Source organism: Heterodontus francisci, chromosome 31 (genome assembly GCF_036365525.1).
Source record: "Heterodontus francisci isolate sHetFra1 chromosome 31, sHetFra1.hap1, whole genome shotgun sequence".
In the NCBI taxonomy this organism is placed as follows: domain Eukaryota; kingdom Metazoa; phylum Chordata; class Chondrichthyes; order Heterodontiformes; family Heterodontidae; genus Heterodontus; species Heterodontus francisci.
In genome coordinates this window covers 55,449,741-55,464,694 of record NC_090401.1, presented here as the reverse complement: position 1 = coordinate 55,464,694, position 14,954 = coordinate 55,449,741, and the positions used below count along the sequence as shown (strand labels likewise).

Below are 14,954 nucleotides of genomic sequence, written 5' to 3'. Positions count from 1 at the left end.
GGGAATGGTTGAGGCAGAGACTTACATCTTTCAATGGAAAAATGGACAAACATTTGAAGGGTTTAGGGAAAGAGGAGCAATGCAAATAGCTTGGAATTTCTCCAGCCAAAAACCAGTACAGGAGCAACAGGCTGAAAGACCTGTTTCTCTGTTGTGCCATTCTGTGATCCCACGTTTAGATCCGCGTTACAAGATAGGAACTTAGTACCAAAAAAACAGGTGAATGTGCTGATTATTGAATAACTGATTCATAGAATGATTACAACACAGAAGGAGGCCATTCGGCCTATCGTGCCCATGCCAGCTCTCTGCAAGAGCAACTCAGCTAGTCCCACTCCCCCGCCTTTTCTCATTGTCCGGCAAAATGTTTTTCTCTTCAGATAATTATCCGATTCCCGTTTGAAAGCCACGATTGAATCTGCCTCCACCACACTCTCAGGCAGTGCATTCCAGATCCTAACCACTCGCTGCGTAAAAATGTTTTTCATGTTGCTTCTTTTGTCCTCTGGTTCTCGACCCTTCCGCCAATGGGAACAGCTTCGATCTATTCTGTCCAGACCCCTCATCATTTTGAACACCTCTCCAACCTTCGCTAAGGAGAACAGCCCCAGCTTTTCCAATCCATGTAATTGAAGACCCTCATCCCTGGAATCACTCTCATTAATCTTTTCTGCACCCTCTCTAAAACCTTCACATCCTAAAAAGCAGGAGTTGCTCATTTGAAAAAAAAGCAAAGCAGTGTGAATGCTGGAAATCTGCTGTTATCTGGATTGCAAAATGCTTCCAGATGCAAACTGGAGGAACAACGAGGAAAGTTAACACATTGCTAAGTATTTTGTGTGATTAGCAGAGTAACAAAAAAAAATTTATGACCCCGACGTGATTTGAACACGCAGCCTTCTGATCTGGAGTCAGACGCGCTACCGTTGCGCCACGAGGTCTTGGTATCAGCAGTTCGAATCCCTGCTACTAATCAGCTGCTACAATGTGTCATTGCGGAGCTGCGGTGGTCCGGGAAGAGGCTGTCAATCATCCGGCCGGTGACGTCATACAAGGCGGGCCCGGGCTGCCCAGCACTTCGCGGACCACGGGGCCCTGCTCTTTAGGGAGGGAAACCCCGCGCATCTTCCTTTTCCTCGCCATGGCGGACGGCTTCAACAAGGTGCTGCTGCTGCGCTCGGTTTTACAGGGGCTGCGGCTACCCACAGGGGTTCGGCGGATCCTTCCATCGCCTACCCCACCCCTCTTTAATCAGGGTTGGGGAGGGAGGGGAAAGCCAGCGGCTCAGTTGTTATTTGGTGGGAATGCGGGGGTGAGGCCTGGGCGCGGGCCGGCAGGAGGCCCCGGGAGGATTGAGCTCCTCGGCGCCGCCGTTCAGGGTTTGGAGTCGGGGTTTGAGGGGCCTTGTCCTCCACTGGAGCAATCCCGGGGAGCAGCTCTCGCGGCGCCGCGGGTTCCTTGAGGCCTCGGCCTCGTGTGATGGGCGGGCGGAGAGGCCTCATTGCCCCACTGATTAACCAGAAGCTGCATGTGGTGGCTGCGGCCTAACTTGTGCTTTAGTAAAGATGCAGTTGTTGATGCCTGTGGCAGCTTGTGTTACACGATGGACTTTGCTTTGGAGATGGTTTGTATTGTAGTTAGGCGCATGTATCTAATACGTTTCCCTTGTGTTTCTTGTAGGTCCTGCTCCTCGATGGCCGAGGCCATCTCCTGGGCCGTCTGGCTGCTATTGTGGCTAAACAGATCTTGCTAGGTACTCTTCCTTTACGCAGTGCTTTTAATGGTGCTCTAATCGCTTTGTGAGGTATTTCATTTTATGATGCTGGTGATGATTGATTTAGTTTTGAAGGTTTCAATGAGAATACTTTCATGCACTACCATCTGAAGCACAATTATGTCGTGATCCAATTTGTTTTTTTTGATAATGTAAAATACTTACTGGGCTCTCTGTTTTTAAAAGGCCATAAAGTAGTGGTGGTGAGGTGTGAAGGGATTAACATCTCTGGCAACTTTTACCGAAACAAACGTAAGTGTCTTTTTATACCTCGCATGAACTGTACTATATGCAAAATATTTTATTGTGGAACTAATTTAAAAGCTCATTTATTGTCAGATTAGGTCATATTTGTAGATCCAGCTGAATTTTGAAGTGTTTCTGTCTGTGATGAATTACTGTGATTGAGTTCTCGACAATGAGAATAACTCACATGCACTACCATCTGAGACACCAAGTTAAGCGTGATTTCCATACTCATTAATTCAAATGGATTTTCTACATCAAAATAAAAACTGGAGACACTGAATATGTTTATGGTGATGTGTCAAATTGGATTCGCCTACACTTTTTATGTTTGTACATTTTGTAACTTGGATAAACAAAATTACATTGACAGTTTTCAGCATTAGATTTTTGTCACATGTAGTTAAATGGTGTTGGATTTATTCTGTACAGATACTCAGTTAGCTCTCTCTTTATATAGTTAAGTATCTTGCTTTTTTGCGCAAGAGGATGAATACTAACCCATCTCGTGGCCCATATCACTTCAGAGCACCAAGCCGGATCTTCTGGAGGACTGTAAGAGGTAATTTTTGCTTTTAATATATAACTTCAGTGAAAGTATATGCTTAAATATCTGTGGAAAATTGTATTCTAAATGAGGCAAAGATTGAGATAGTTGCATTGTTTGCAGACACTAAAGAATGGGATGCATCGTCAACAGTTTGTATTCATGTTGTATTTTTAAGATAGTAAACCTCTCCAAGCCCATTGCTGATACCAGGCCATGTAAGGATATATTGGGACAGATGACCAAAAGCTGCTTCAAAGGTTTTAAGCAGAGTCTTGCTGGAGAAGAGAGAGGTATGGGGAGAGAATTCCAGAGCATGGGGCCTAGGTAGCTAAAGGCATGGACGCCACTGGAATGAATAGAAGGTCAGCATCAGAGGAGTGCAGATGTTGGGCTGGAGAATGTTGCAGAGATGGGTAAGGCCATGGATTGATTTTTTTTTTTGGAGGAGAATTTTAAAAATCGTTGCTTCCAGTCAGGCAACGCCAATACATGTCAGCGAGTACAGGAGTGATGGGACTCTGTGTAGTTAGATTATGGGCAGTAAAGTTCTGTATGAACTCAAGTTTATGGGGGGGGGTGGAAGGCTGGGCTGGAGACCTTTGAATAGTTGTCTAGAGGAAACAACAGCATGGATGAGGATTTCAGCAGCAGGAGTGGAGTTGGACAATGTTTTGATCTCTCAAACCCAGTTGGTTATCGCTTTCCTAGAGAGTGAAGTTAGTGCTTTCTAACAGCCCCATGGACATGAGTCACTTGCATGCGATGTGTTGGAATGGGATTCTACTTCATAGGATAGCTGATGGATTTTTCAGAAAATAGCAGTACTGAAAACTTGCTGTTTGAACACAATTTCAGTTATGTGCACGGTTCTAATTATTCCTGAGTGTTCTAATGTTGATGTGAGAATGCAGTTTTGTTTGAACCCAATTGTAACCTTTTTCACGTCTATCTACATTTGAGCACATTTCTAGAGATATGGAACCTAGTGGAACAGTTAACTATTGTTTTGCATCAATACGTTGTATGGCAACATTTTATTCTACTGTGGTTACTTTAAGGTATGTTGCCACACAAGACAAAACGAGGTCAAGCTGCCTTGGACAGGCTGAAGGTCTTTGATGGGATCCCTCCTCCATATGACAAGGTGCACAACATTACTGTTTTCTGAGTAATTCATGTTCCTGTTCTCTCACTGATGACTTGTTAAACCTACATTGTTTGATCTTTCAAATGAGAACAAACTTAGTACTGAGATAGAATACGTTCTCTTCAAATTGTTTTTGTTCTCTTGGCCTGTTTTAATCTATGCAATTTACATTTGCAGAGGAAACGCATGGTTGTGCCAGCAGCCCTGAAGATTGTACGTTTGAAACCAACTCGTAAGGTAATCCTGAGCATTGCAACTGGTGTGAAAACCTTTTTAAACCTTGAATCAACAGCTTATAGAATCATAGAATGGTTACAGTACTAAAGACCATTTGGCTCATTGAGCTCATGACAGCTCTCTGCAAGAGCACTTTAGTCAGTCTCACTCCCCTGGCATTTCCCAATAACCCTGCAAACTTTTCCATTCAGGTGCTTCTCCAGTTCCCTTGTGAAAGTCTCCACCACACTGTTCTGACAGTGCATTCCAGATCTTAACCACCCACTGCATAAAGTTTTTCCTTGTGTTGCCTTTGATTTTTTTGCCAATCGCTTTAAATTGGTGTCCTCTGGTTCTCAACCCTTCTGCCAATGGGAACAGGTTCTCTCGTGTCTAGGCCCCTAAATACTGAACCATATAAGAAAATATTAAAAGTTTGGTCAAAGAGGTAAGTTTTAGGAGCCTCTTTAAAGAAAGAAGGCTAGATAGATTTAGGGAGGGAAATTGGAGAGCTTAGGACCTAGGTGACGTAAGTCTCAGCCACCAATGGTGGAGCAATTAAAATTGCAAATACTCACGAGGCCAGAATTAGATGAGCTCTGATATCTAGGGGGTTGTGAGGCTGGAGGAGATTGGAAAGGAGGAGGGAAAAGGTCATGGAGGGATTTGAAAACAATGAATTTTAAAATTGCAATGTTGTCAACTGGGAGCCAGTGTAATCAACGAATACAGGGGTGGTAGATGAGCAGCATTTAGCGTGAGTAAGGACATGTGCAGCAGAGTTTTGGATGACCTCAAGTTTACAATAAGTAGAATGCGGTATGAGTCCTCATGGTTTAGGAAGTTGCACTGTCATCAAGTTGCTGATGAATAATGGCCACTTGGGTGAATTGTGGGCAGATGGGCACCCTATATCAGTGGGGATTGGGCCCCACAAAGAATTATTGCTTCCAGGAGGGGGAAAACAAACCTTATGTTCCCCTATTAAAAAGAAAGTAGTTTCTGGTATTTGGCAAACAAGAGTTTTTGTTTTGCTTAATGAAAACTTTATCATAAGTAGGCAACATGTCTTTGCTAAGAACAAGTCATTACACATTTAATTGGCTATCTGACAAACTACAGAGGCAGATAGCACACAGGAAACGGGCTGTACCATTTATTGGTTCACAGCAGTAATAGAACCTCTGATTTTCTGTAATACTAGAATGTATTCTGTAGTTACCATCAATCTTTTTTAGGAGAGGGGTCTGACATTGATTTTTATATACTGTGCAGCTGCAGTGGGTGTTTCATGTTTTGGCCTGAATTCATACTTAAATCTATTCATTCTTGGGTTATAGGTGTCACTAGCAATACTGGCATTTATTGCTCATCCCTAATTATCATGAGGTGCTGATGGGCTGTCTTGATCGACTGCTTGTACAATATATTTCTCGCGTACATGTAGCTATTACTGAGGGAGCCTATTTTGCAGTTGTTTGAAGTCACTTACTGAGAGCTGAAATTGACTACATGAGAATGTTGGAGATTTGTTGGACTAATGAAGTTACTAAGTCTGGTTTTCATTGTAATGAGTTACATGAAGCTCATTTATGTAATGAGTTTATGTAATGTAATTTGCCTGTTAACGGAATAAAATGATTTTTGAAAGGTAATATAACTAGTGTTACTTGCATATCCATAGAGTATAGATCCATGGATACTCTGTGGTCTCTGGGACAGTGCTAACCATTCATAGTGATCCTGACATGGGTATTACATTATTTAACATTACATTACAGGCAGGCCTGACCCTACCATAGGCTGATGTAACGCAATGTCTGTTCCATCCTCTAGCCAAGAGCTGAGAGACCAATTGTAATGCCCTAGCACTATGCCAAAGGAAGACTAGTGATCAAACGTGGGACCTTCCAGGTCTATAAGGCTTATTTATTTTATTTATTTGCAGAGCCATTGAGAACCATGGAAAACATATTGCTACTCCCTCCAAAAGCTGAATCACGAGCTTGACTCTAGACTAATTGTTTCCTTGCAGTTTGCTCTCCTGGGTCGTCTTGCTCATGAAGTTGGCTGGAAATACCAGGCAGTTACAGCCACTCTTGAAGAGAAGCGTAAAGAAAAAGCCAAGCTTCACTATGAGAAAAAGAAGAAAGTTTTGGTAAGTAATGATTACATTGTTGCCTCCTTGAGACTGCAATTTTATCCAATTTTAAAAAGTCTGATGCCAAGTGCTGTTCCCTGAAACAATGCTGCTGCTTTCTGCAGTTGTCTCAGCCATAAGATCCATGAGCACTGCTAACTTCCCACAACTCGTCTCCCAACCAGCTGGCCATGATCTCTGCCCTCTCTGAGCTGAAATTGGAAATCCTGTGCTGGGTTTTGATTGGTGCCCAATGTAGTATGTGGGCCCCTAATTTGCTCTAGAGTGGTAGGTCCTGTTTTGGGCTGATGATTTGTTTCCAAAAAAGTGGATTTTAAATTTGTGGTGTCAATGCAGATTTTTGTAATAATTGTGCACCTGTATTTGGATTAAAGCAGAAGTTAAAATGGTGCTTATCTGTGAAATGTAATTGTCTGTTTTATCATAGTTTTTATAAATTCTGTTCACAGAAACTGAAGAAAATAGCTGAGAAGAATGTTGAAGACAAAATTGCCAAGTACACAGCAGTGCTGAAACAATATGGTGTTCTTGTTTAATATATTCATTCAGAGACATTGGCAATAAAAACTAACAAAAAGATTTACATGTGCCTTTGAGGATTTTTTTCTCCATTAAATTTTGTTTTCTTAAGATGAAGGAATTCTCTTTACTGAACCAGTTGTGCTAATTGATTATAAGTTAATGCCTGATGCTTAAAAAAAAAATTGTGTATATAATCTTCCCTGGACCTACTGTGTAGCTAGGTTCAAGGGGATAGATACTGTGCCATTCAACATCTTTTGCAAGGAGGACTGAAAAGCAATGTTTGAGGTCAACATCAAATTATCTCAACCTTATTTTTCCCATTGTTCATGTATCTTTGGATGTTTCTAAAATTTTTGTTCTGGTGTGTATATGTGCAATCCCAAGGTACTTTCACAATATGAAAGCTAAATCTTCATTCAGCATCTCAAGTGTCATCAGAGTTGTCACAATATATTCTGGGTTTTGTTGTTCCACAAGAACACCAAAATCTGCAATTCAGAGAATTTGGCAACAGGACCTCCACTGCCTGAGTTTAAAAATCAAAGAAATGTAGTTCCAGTCCCCAAATAGAGGGGAGGTGCTGTTCAGAGGAAATTATTTGAAAGCATTTCTAATGTACTTTGGCTGGCTTTATGGACCACATTTCAGAATTTTGCAATTTATGAATTGCAGCTTTGAAGGGGGGAAATTGTCTGGTTTCTGATTCATATCTTTTCTCAGCAAGTGAGTGGAGCAGTTTTATAATCGGTTGTCACTTGTCTGAATATTTGAAGCAATGGTGGTCTATTTCCCTGTCTGTCTTACGGATGCAGGCACCTTCTGCAAGTGTTGTCCTTCCATCCTTCCAACAATTTCCAGTCAAGTCTTTTGCATCATGCCTAAACTGTATCTATCTACTTACCTCTTATTCTCCCAGCTCCTATGATAAAAAGCAATTCTTCATCAGGTCTGTGTTCCATCTTGCATGTAAGATGCACTGTGTGCATTTTAAAGTAGACTGCAGTGACAACTCAAGGAAAGTTTAGAAATTACTTTAACCTCTCCCAGCTCTGTCCTTTTGTGGCCCAGCCAGCACCTCCTAAGAAATAATGGGGGATTCACAGGCTCGCATTGGAAACTGTTCAGTTAAAGAAAGTTACTGGAGTTACTTTTCTTATTCATTCATGGGATGTGGGCGACGCTGGCCAGGCCAGCATTTATTGCTCATCCCAAATAATACTGCTGGGAATGTGATATTTTTCTTTCAGTTGCGGGCTAGATTTTTTCCTAAAGGAGTTCTTTGTGCTAGGTGGGGGCTTCCTATTGATTTAAAAACTTAACAAATGTTTCTTTAATACTGTGGCCTTTTCCAGCTTAGTTCCATTTTAAATAGGCCTGTAGGGTATCATGATGACTATCACCAGTCAGAGGATTCCACTGTTCAAATAAAATGCAAACATAATGGTTAGGTTCCACCCTTGTTTGTCTACTCTGAGCTATGATACAATAAATCTTTTGCCTTGCCAATGGGTTATAAATGGCTGAGTTGGTACAAACCACATAGTGTTATAGAGTCATACAGCACAGAAACAGGCCCATCGTGTCCATGCTGCCCGTCAAGCACCTATCCTCATCCCATTCTCTAGCACTTGGCCCATAGCTTTGCATGCTATGGCCTTTCAAGTGCTCATCTAAATACTTCAATGTTGTGAGGGTTCCTGCCTCTACCGCCCCTTCAGGCAGTGTGTTCCAGATTCCAATCACCCTCTGGGTGAAAATTATTTTCCTCCCATCCCCTCTAAACCTCCTGCCCCTTACATTAAATCTATGCTTTCTAAATACACTAAATCTATCTTCCTATCTTGACTCTATCTTTTCTCCGCTGGTCCAGTCTCTTCCCACCTACATCCGTGACTCTTCTGACGCCCTACGTCCTTTTGACAGTTTCCTGGTCCCAACCGCCGCCTCTTCACTATGGACGTCCAATCGCTTTACACCTCCATCCCCCACCAGGATGGTTTAAGGGCTCTCTGCTTCTTCCTTGAACATCCCCATCCACCACCACCCTCCTCCGCCTGGCTGAACTTGTTCTCACATTGAACAACTTCTTCAACTCCACTCACTTCCTTCAAGTAAAAGGTGTTGCTATGGGTACCTGTTATGCCTGTCTTTTTTGTGGGATATGTCAGCATTCTTTGTTCCAGTCCTACACAAGCCACCTCCCCCAACTATTTTTCCGGTACATTGATGACTGTCTCCGTGCCGTTTCCTGCTCCCGCCCTGAACTGGAAAACCTTTATCAACCTTGTTTCCAATTTCCACCCTTCTCTCACCTTTACATGGTCCATCTCTGACACTTCACTTTCCCTTCCCTTCTTCGACTTCTCTGTCTTCATCTCTGGGGATAGGTTGTCTATTAATATCCATTATAAGCCCACCGGCTCCCACAGCTACCTGGACTACACTTCTTCACACCCTACCTCCTGTAAGGACTCCATTCCATTCTCCCAGTTTCTCCGTCTCCGATGCATCTGCTCTGATGATTCTACCTTCCATGACAGTGCTTCTGATATGACCTTTTTTCTCAACCGAGGATTCCCCCCACTGTTGTTGACAGGGCCCTCAACTGTCCGGCCCATTTCCCGCATCTCTACCCTCACCCCTTCCCCTCCCTCCCAGAACCGTGATAGGGTTCCCCTTGTCCTCACTTTCCACCCCATCAGTCTCCATATCCAAAGGATCATCCTCCGCCACTTGCAGCGTGATGCTACGACCAAACGCATCTTCCCCCTCCCTTCCCCTGTCAGCATTCCGAAGGGATCGTTCCCTCTGCGACACCCTGGTCCACTCCTCCATTACCCCCACCACCTCGTCCCCATCCCATGGCACCTTCCCCTGCAATCGCAGAAGGTGTAATACCTGCCCATTTACCTTCTGTCCACTATCCCAGGCCCCAAACACTCCTTTCAGGTGAAGCAGTGATTTACCTGTACTACTTTCAATGTAGTATACTGTATTCGCTGCTCACAATGTGGTCTCTCCATTGGGGAGACCAAACACAGACTGGGTGACCGCTTTGCGGAACACCTCCGCTCAGTCCGCAAGCAGGACCCTGAGCTTCCATTGCTTGCAGTTTCAACACTTCCCCCCTGCTCTCATCTCTATCCTGGGCTTGCTGTAGTGTTCCAGTGAACATCAACGCAAGCTCGAGGAACAGCATCTCATTTACCGATTAGGCACACTACAGCCTGCCAGTCTGAACATTGAGTTCAATAATTTCAGAGCATGATGGGTCTCCCCATTTTACTTATATTTTTACAATTTTTTTGTTTATTTCATTTCATCCTAGTTTGTTCAGTTTGCTTACCCACTGTTTTTTTCATGTCTATACTTGCTGTTCAATCTTCAGTCTGTTAACACCCTATCTGTACTAATGCTTTGTCTTTCAACACACCATTAACATATTGTTTGCCTTTGCTCAATGACCTTTTGGTCAGCTATGTGGCCTTATCCAATCTACACCTCTTTTGTTATCTCTTGCCCCACCCCCGCCTCACTTGCTTATAACCGTTGACATTTCTAATATTTGCTAGTTCCGAAGAAGGGTCACCGACCCGAAACGTTAACTCTGCTTCTTTCTACAGATGCTGCCAGACCTGCTGAGTGGTTCCAGCATTTCTTGTTTTTATTTCAGATTTCCAGCATCCACAGTACTTTGCTTTTATTAAATCTATGCCCCCTGGTTAATGAAAAAGTTTCTTCCTATCTAATTCTACCCCCCCTCATAATTTTGTATACATCTTATCAGGTCTTCCCTCAGCCTTCTCTAAGGAAAACAACTGTAGCCTATCCAGGCTCTCTTCATAGCTGAAATTCTCCAGCCCAGGCAACATCCTGGTGAATCTCTTCTGTACCCTCTCCAGTGCAATCACATCCTTCCCATAGTGTAGCAACCATAACTACACAGTACTCCAGCAGTGGCCTAACTAGAATTTTAGACAGCTCCATCATAACCTCCCTGCTCTTATATTCTGTACTTTGGCTAATAAAGGCAAGTATCCCATATGCCTTCCTAACCACCTTATCTACCTGTGCTGCTGCCTTTAGTGATTAATGGACAAGTGCACCAAGGTCCCTCTGTACTTCCTTGGGTCCTACTACCCATTGTATATTCCCTTGCCTTGTTAGTCCTCCCAAAATGCATCATCTCACACTTCTCAGCATTAAATTCCATTTGCCACTGCTCTGCCCATCCTACTACATGCTTGAAGTTAATTTTGACTTGGGTGTACACAAACTCTGAATGTGGGCAGGTAGGTACAAATACTGCTGCTGGTGACAAGGTATTGGAAGGCCCTCTTACCTGATTGCCAGGTGATCAAAGCCATGGGGGGGAAAAATGCTATCAGATATTAAGGAGCAGCTTGTTAAACTGCAGTGATAAAGGGCCTGCAACTTAAGATATTGAAAATATGTGACGCTTGTGAAGAAGCAGCTCATTTACTGTTTGAAATCTGAGGGGCCTGTCCTGATACCTGTACCTTCTCTCACTCCCCCTTTTCACTATTACTTGTTACACCTGCCCCCTCTCCAAGTATGTATAGATTTTCCCCCTTGCTCCTGCTGCTTTGCCACCCCAAATACCCATGTTTTTCTGTATAATCACCCTGCCAATTCTCCAGGAACTGCTTCTTGGTACTCCTATACCTGACAAATCCCCACCTGCCATGTTCCAGCCGATGCCACCATAGCCCCACGTCCCAAGACTGTCTTCCCAATGCTGCTTAACCTCAGGTCTTCCTTAGTACTTCTATATGCAGTACCCGTAGTTAGATGAACCCAGGTGCTCTTATTAAAATTAACTACTGATGAAGATATAATAGCTACTGCTTCACACACACAAAATCATGGAACTCAACTAAATAGCACTGACAATACTCTAATAGAAACAAAATGTAACTTTGTTCAATGACTAAATTGGGGATCTGAATATATTGTGTGCTATGTGTGACAGCAAGTGCTGCTGCATTTTCTATGTGAGCTCATTGTCTCTACACCTTCGCTGATGGGATTGGAAACTACTCTTGGGAATTTCTTAACATGAGCTCAGCTGCTTTAGTCTCCTGCTTGAGAATATATAAATAAGTTAGTACTATAATGCCTCAATGCTACCAGTTCTAAATGATGTCACAGATGTAAATTAATCACAAAGACACAGCATTTTTAAAAATCAGACGTATCGTTAAGTGTAGTTCTAAAGCAAATGATGATGAACCATTGCATTGGGACGCTGATTGGTAGAGCGTCCAGCAGCTTTTTATTTGTTTGTTGGCTGAGCTAAAAGTGGATGTGTTTTATTAGGGACACCACTAATTTTATTATATTTGAAAGGCTTAGTGCAGAGAGTTGAGATGCTGGTTTTCATTAGTAGGACCTGGGTTCAATTCTAGCTCAAAAGGATGTAATTACAGATCTCTTGAACAGCTGTAAAGTCCCTCAGTATAATGAATTTGGCAGTCTCACACTAGTTCCTATTGTGCACAAGTCTAGACACAAATTGGCAGCCTGGATCAGAGGCCAGAAGAATACCTGGAATAGGAAACAGATTGTCACTTTGGTGCATGGAGCAGTATTGAGTTCAGTGACCATTATCCTGTATCAAACTGTTTAATACTGATTATGTTGTAAAATGCTCTAACTTTCACTTGATTAGGATAACTTATAAAAGGGAGGAGTCAATAGTTATATTTCTACCACTTATGGGGCTCCCACCTGACACAGCTCAATTTTTTTATCTTTTTAACTCCAATAATAATTTAAATTCAAGGTCAAAAAGTGAAAGATGTTTCACCATTTATGCAGACGCTTATTTTTAATCCGTATTTTTTTTCCCCACTTCACTTCCAGCAAAGTTATGGTTCGGAAAGGTTCCACATTTTCAGCAACTCTCTGGTCCCGTACCAATTTGCCACATGAACCTGGACAGTGTCATATTCAACCATGAACAGTACCACAGCTGAGTTCCATCTTGCTCTCACCCAAAGTCCATACACGATTAGGGATATTACTATATTAGTTCAAATCACAGGACATTTGTTTGAAGTAAAAAAAACAATTGTGACCATATGCATTAGTCACTATCAATTATATTTTCTTTGAATTGACATTTTTTTTTACTCATTCCTTCCCGTAAGATTTTATCAAGTCACAATTGATCCCATCCAAATATCAGAACTGATAAATTTCAATTTCCCTGAAGTATATTCTCTGCAAAAGATAATCACTATTAAGTAATTTTCATTTCGCCCTGGGAAATGTTTGTAGTAAGAATACAGGTTATGACTGAAGACTTGTCACAGTTCAGGTATGATTTTTTTGATTGGTATGCATACAACCTTCCATCATAAGGTCAGAAGTGGGGATGTTCACTGATGATTGTACAATGTTCAGTACCATTTGCAGCTCCTCAGATACTGAAGCAGTCTGTCCATATTCAGCAAAACCTGGACAACATGTGGCTGATGTGGCAAGTAACATTCGCACCACACAAGTGCCAGGCAATGACCATCTCCAACAAGAGAGAATCTAACCATCTCTCCTTGACATTCAAGGTGGTGGTGTTCCTTGCATTTGCTGCCCTTGTCTTAGGTGGTAGAGGTCGTGGGTTTGGAAGGTGCTGTTGAAGGACCCTTGGTGAGTTGTTGCAGTGCGTCTTGTAGATGGTACACACTGCTACCACTGTGCATTGGTGGTGGAGGGAGTGAATGTTGAAGGTGGTGGATGGGGTGGAAATCAAGCGGGCTGCTTTGTCCTGGATGGTGTCGAGCTTCTCAAGTGTTGTTGGAGCTGCCCTCATCCAGGCAAGTGGAGAATATTCCATCACACTCCTGAATTGTGCCTTGTAGATGGTGGACAGGTATTGGGGAGACAGGAGGTATATTACTCGCTGCAGAATTGCCTGCCTTTGACCTGCTCTTGTAGCCACAGCATTTATGTGACTGGTCCAGTTCAGTTTTTGGTGACCCACCCAGGATGTTGATGGTGGGGGATTCAGTGATGGTAATGCCATTAAACGTCAAGGGGAGATAGATTCTCTTTTCTTTGAGGTGGTCATTGCCTGGCACTTGTGTGGCGTGAATGTTACTTGCTTCCTCCCTAACTGCACTGTCCACCTGCAGCAGATGGACTGCAGCGGTTCATGAAGGCAGCTCACCACCACCTTCTCGAGCAATTAGACGGGCAACAAATGCCGCAACACCCACATCCTATAAAACAAATTTAAAAAAAACACACTTTCATCTGGAGCAGAAATTCTTGGTCTTTTCTCCTCCCTAGCTCAGGAAAAATGAGGCTAATTATAGTGCTCTCACCAGTACCCAATTGTTTTCCTCCCGTACACCACCAGTAAAAGGACTCAATTCTTAGTCTTCCACTATAGGATAGGCTCAGGTGATAATGCAGGAAAGCCATTATTTTAAGTCCTACAAGGTTCAATTCTAGGTACTGCCTGTGTGGAGTTTGCAAGTTCTCCCTGTGTCTGCGTGGGTTTTCGCCGGGTGCTCCGGTTTCCTCCCACCACCAAAAGACTTGCAGGTTGATAGGTAAATTGGCCATTATAAATTGCCCCTAGTATAGGTAGGTGGTAGGGGAATATAGGGACAGGTGGGGATGTGGTAGGAATATGGGATTAGTATAAATGGGTGGTTGATGGTCAGCACAGACTCGGTGGGCCGAAGGGCCTGTTTCAGTGCTGTATCTCTTTAAAAAAAAAACCTATTGATGTGGGAAAGTGTTAAAGTACTGTATTCATTGTCTTTGGATTATGCAAGGACAAGTTGTGCCAATTGAATTAAATGAGTCCAACCATAATTGAAATAAAGCAATTTAACAATCATATCTGACCTCATCTTACCAGATGTTTTATTGGTCTGCCTTCAAAAAGATAGCAGAGGGACACGTGAACGACACAATACAGGGAAAGAATATTACATCCCTGGGTTATACTATCATTGTTGATAGTGTTGAAATACGGGCAAACCCCTTCACATAAGATTTTCCGAATTGACTATTACTGTCCTCAGGAAAGGGTTAACTAGTGCTGTAGGGCAGCATTTAATTTGGCAGGGAAGAGGAACCAGGATGAAACAAGGTGAGACCAACAGTATTAGAATAAATAGTCCAGAAGGAGGAGGGATCAGATAGGGGGAAATGGAAAGTGGACAAAGGCAGGTTTACAGTGCATGTATGTAATAATATACGAAAGAGGAGCAGGAGTAGGCCATATGACCCCTCCAGCCTGGTCCATCATTCAATAGCATAATGGCTGAACTCCATCAACTCTACTTTCCTGCCATAT

The 14,954-nt window shown here is 42.8% G+C and overlaps 1 protein-coding gene and 4 non-coding genes across 5 annotated transcripts; 4 read left to right on the top strand and 1 right to left on the bottom strand.

Moving 5' to 3' along the window:
* Positions 1-869: 869 nt before the first annotated feature.
* On the bottom strand, positions 870-941 carry trnaw-cca (transfer RNA tryptophan (anticodon CCA)). The gene has a single exon. It is a non-coding gene; the product is annotated as a tRNA-Trp (tRNA).
* Positions 942-1,082: 141 nt separating this feature from the next.
* On the top strand, positions 1,083-6,677 carry rpl13a (ribosomal protein L13a). Its single transcript, XM_068011673.1, has 8 exons — positions 1,083-1,162; positions 1,681-1,753; positions 1,961-2,026; positions 2,481-2,582; positions 3,629-3,714; positions 3,895-3,954; positions 5,969-6,091; positions 6,544-6,677. The coding sequence occupies exons 1-8, from the start codon at positions 1,142-1,144 to the stop codon at positions 6,628-6,630; spliced, it is 618 nt and encodes a 205-aa protein (XP_067867774.1). The 5' UTR covers positions 1,083-1,141; the 3' UTR covers positions 6,631-6,677.
* LOC137347361 (small nucleolar RNA Z195/SNORD33/SNORD32 family) lies at positions 1,819-1,891 on the top strand. The gene has a single exon (XR_010968942.1). It is a non-coding gene; the product is annotated as a small nucleolar RNA Z195/SNORD33/SNORD32 family (small nucleolar RNA).
* LOC137347360 (small nucleolar RNA Z195/SNORD33/SNORD32 family) lies at positions 2,155-2,229 on the top strand. The gene has a single exon (XR_010968941.1). It is a non-coding gene; the product is annotated as a small nucleolar RNA Z195/SNORD33/SNORD32 family (small nucleolar RNA).
* On the top strand, positions 3,755-3,829 carry LOC137347362 (small nucleolar RNA SNORD34). The gene has a single exon (XR_010968943.1). It is a non-coding gene; the product is annotated as a small nucleolar RNA SNORD34 (small nucleolar RNA).
* Positions 6,678-14,954: the final 8,277 nt, after the last annotated feature.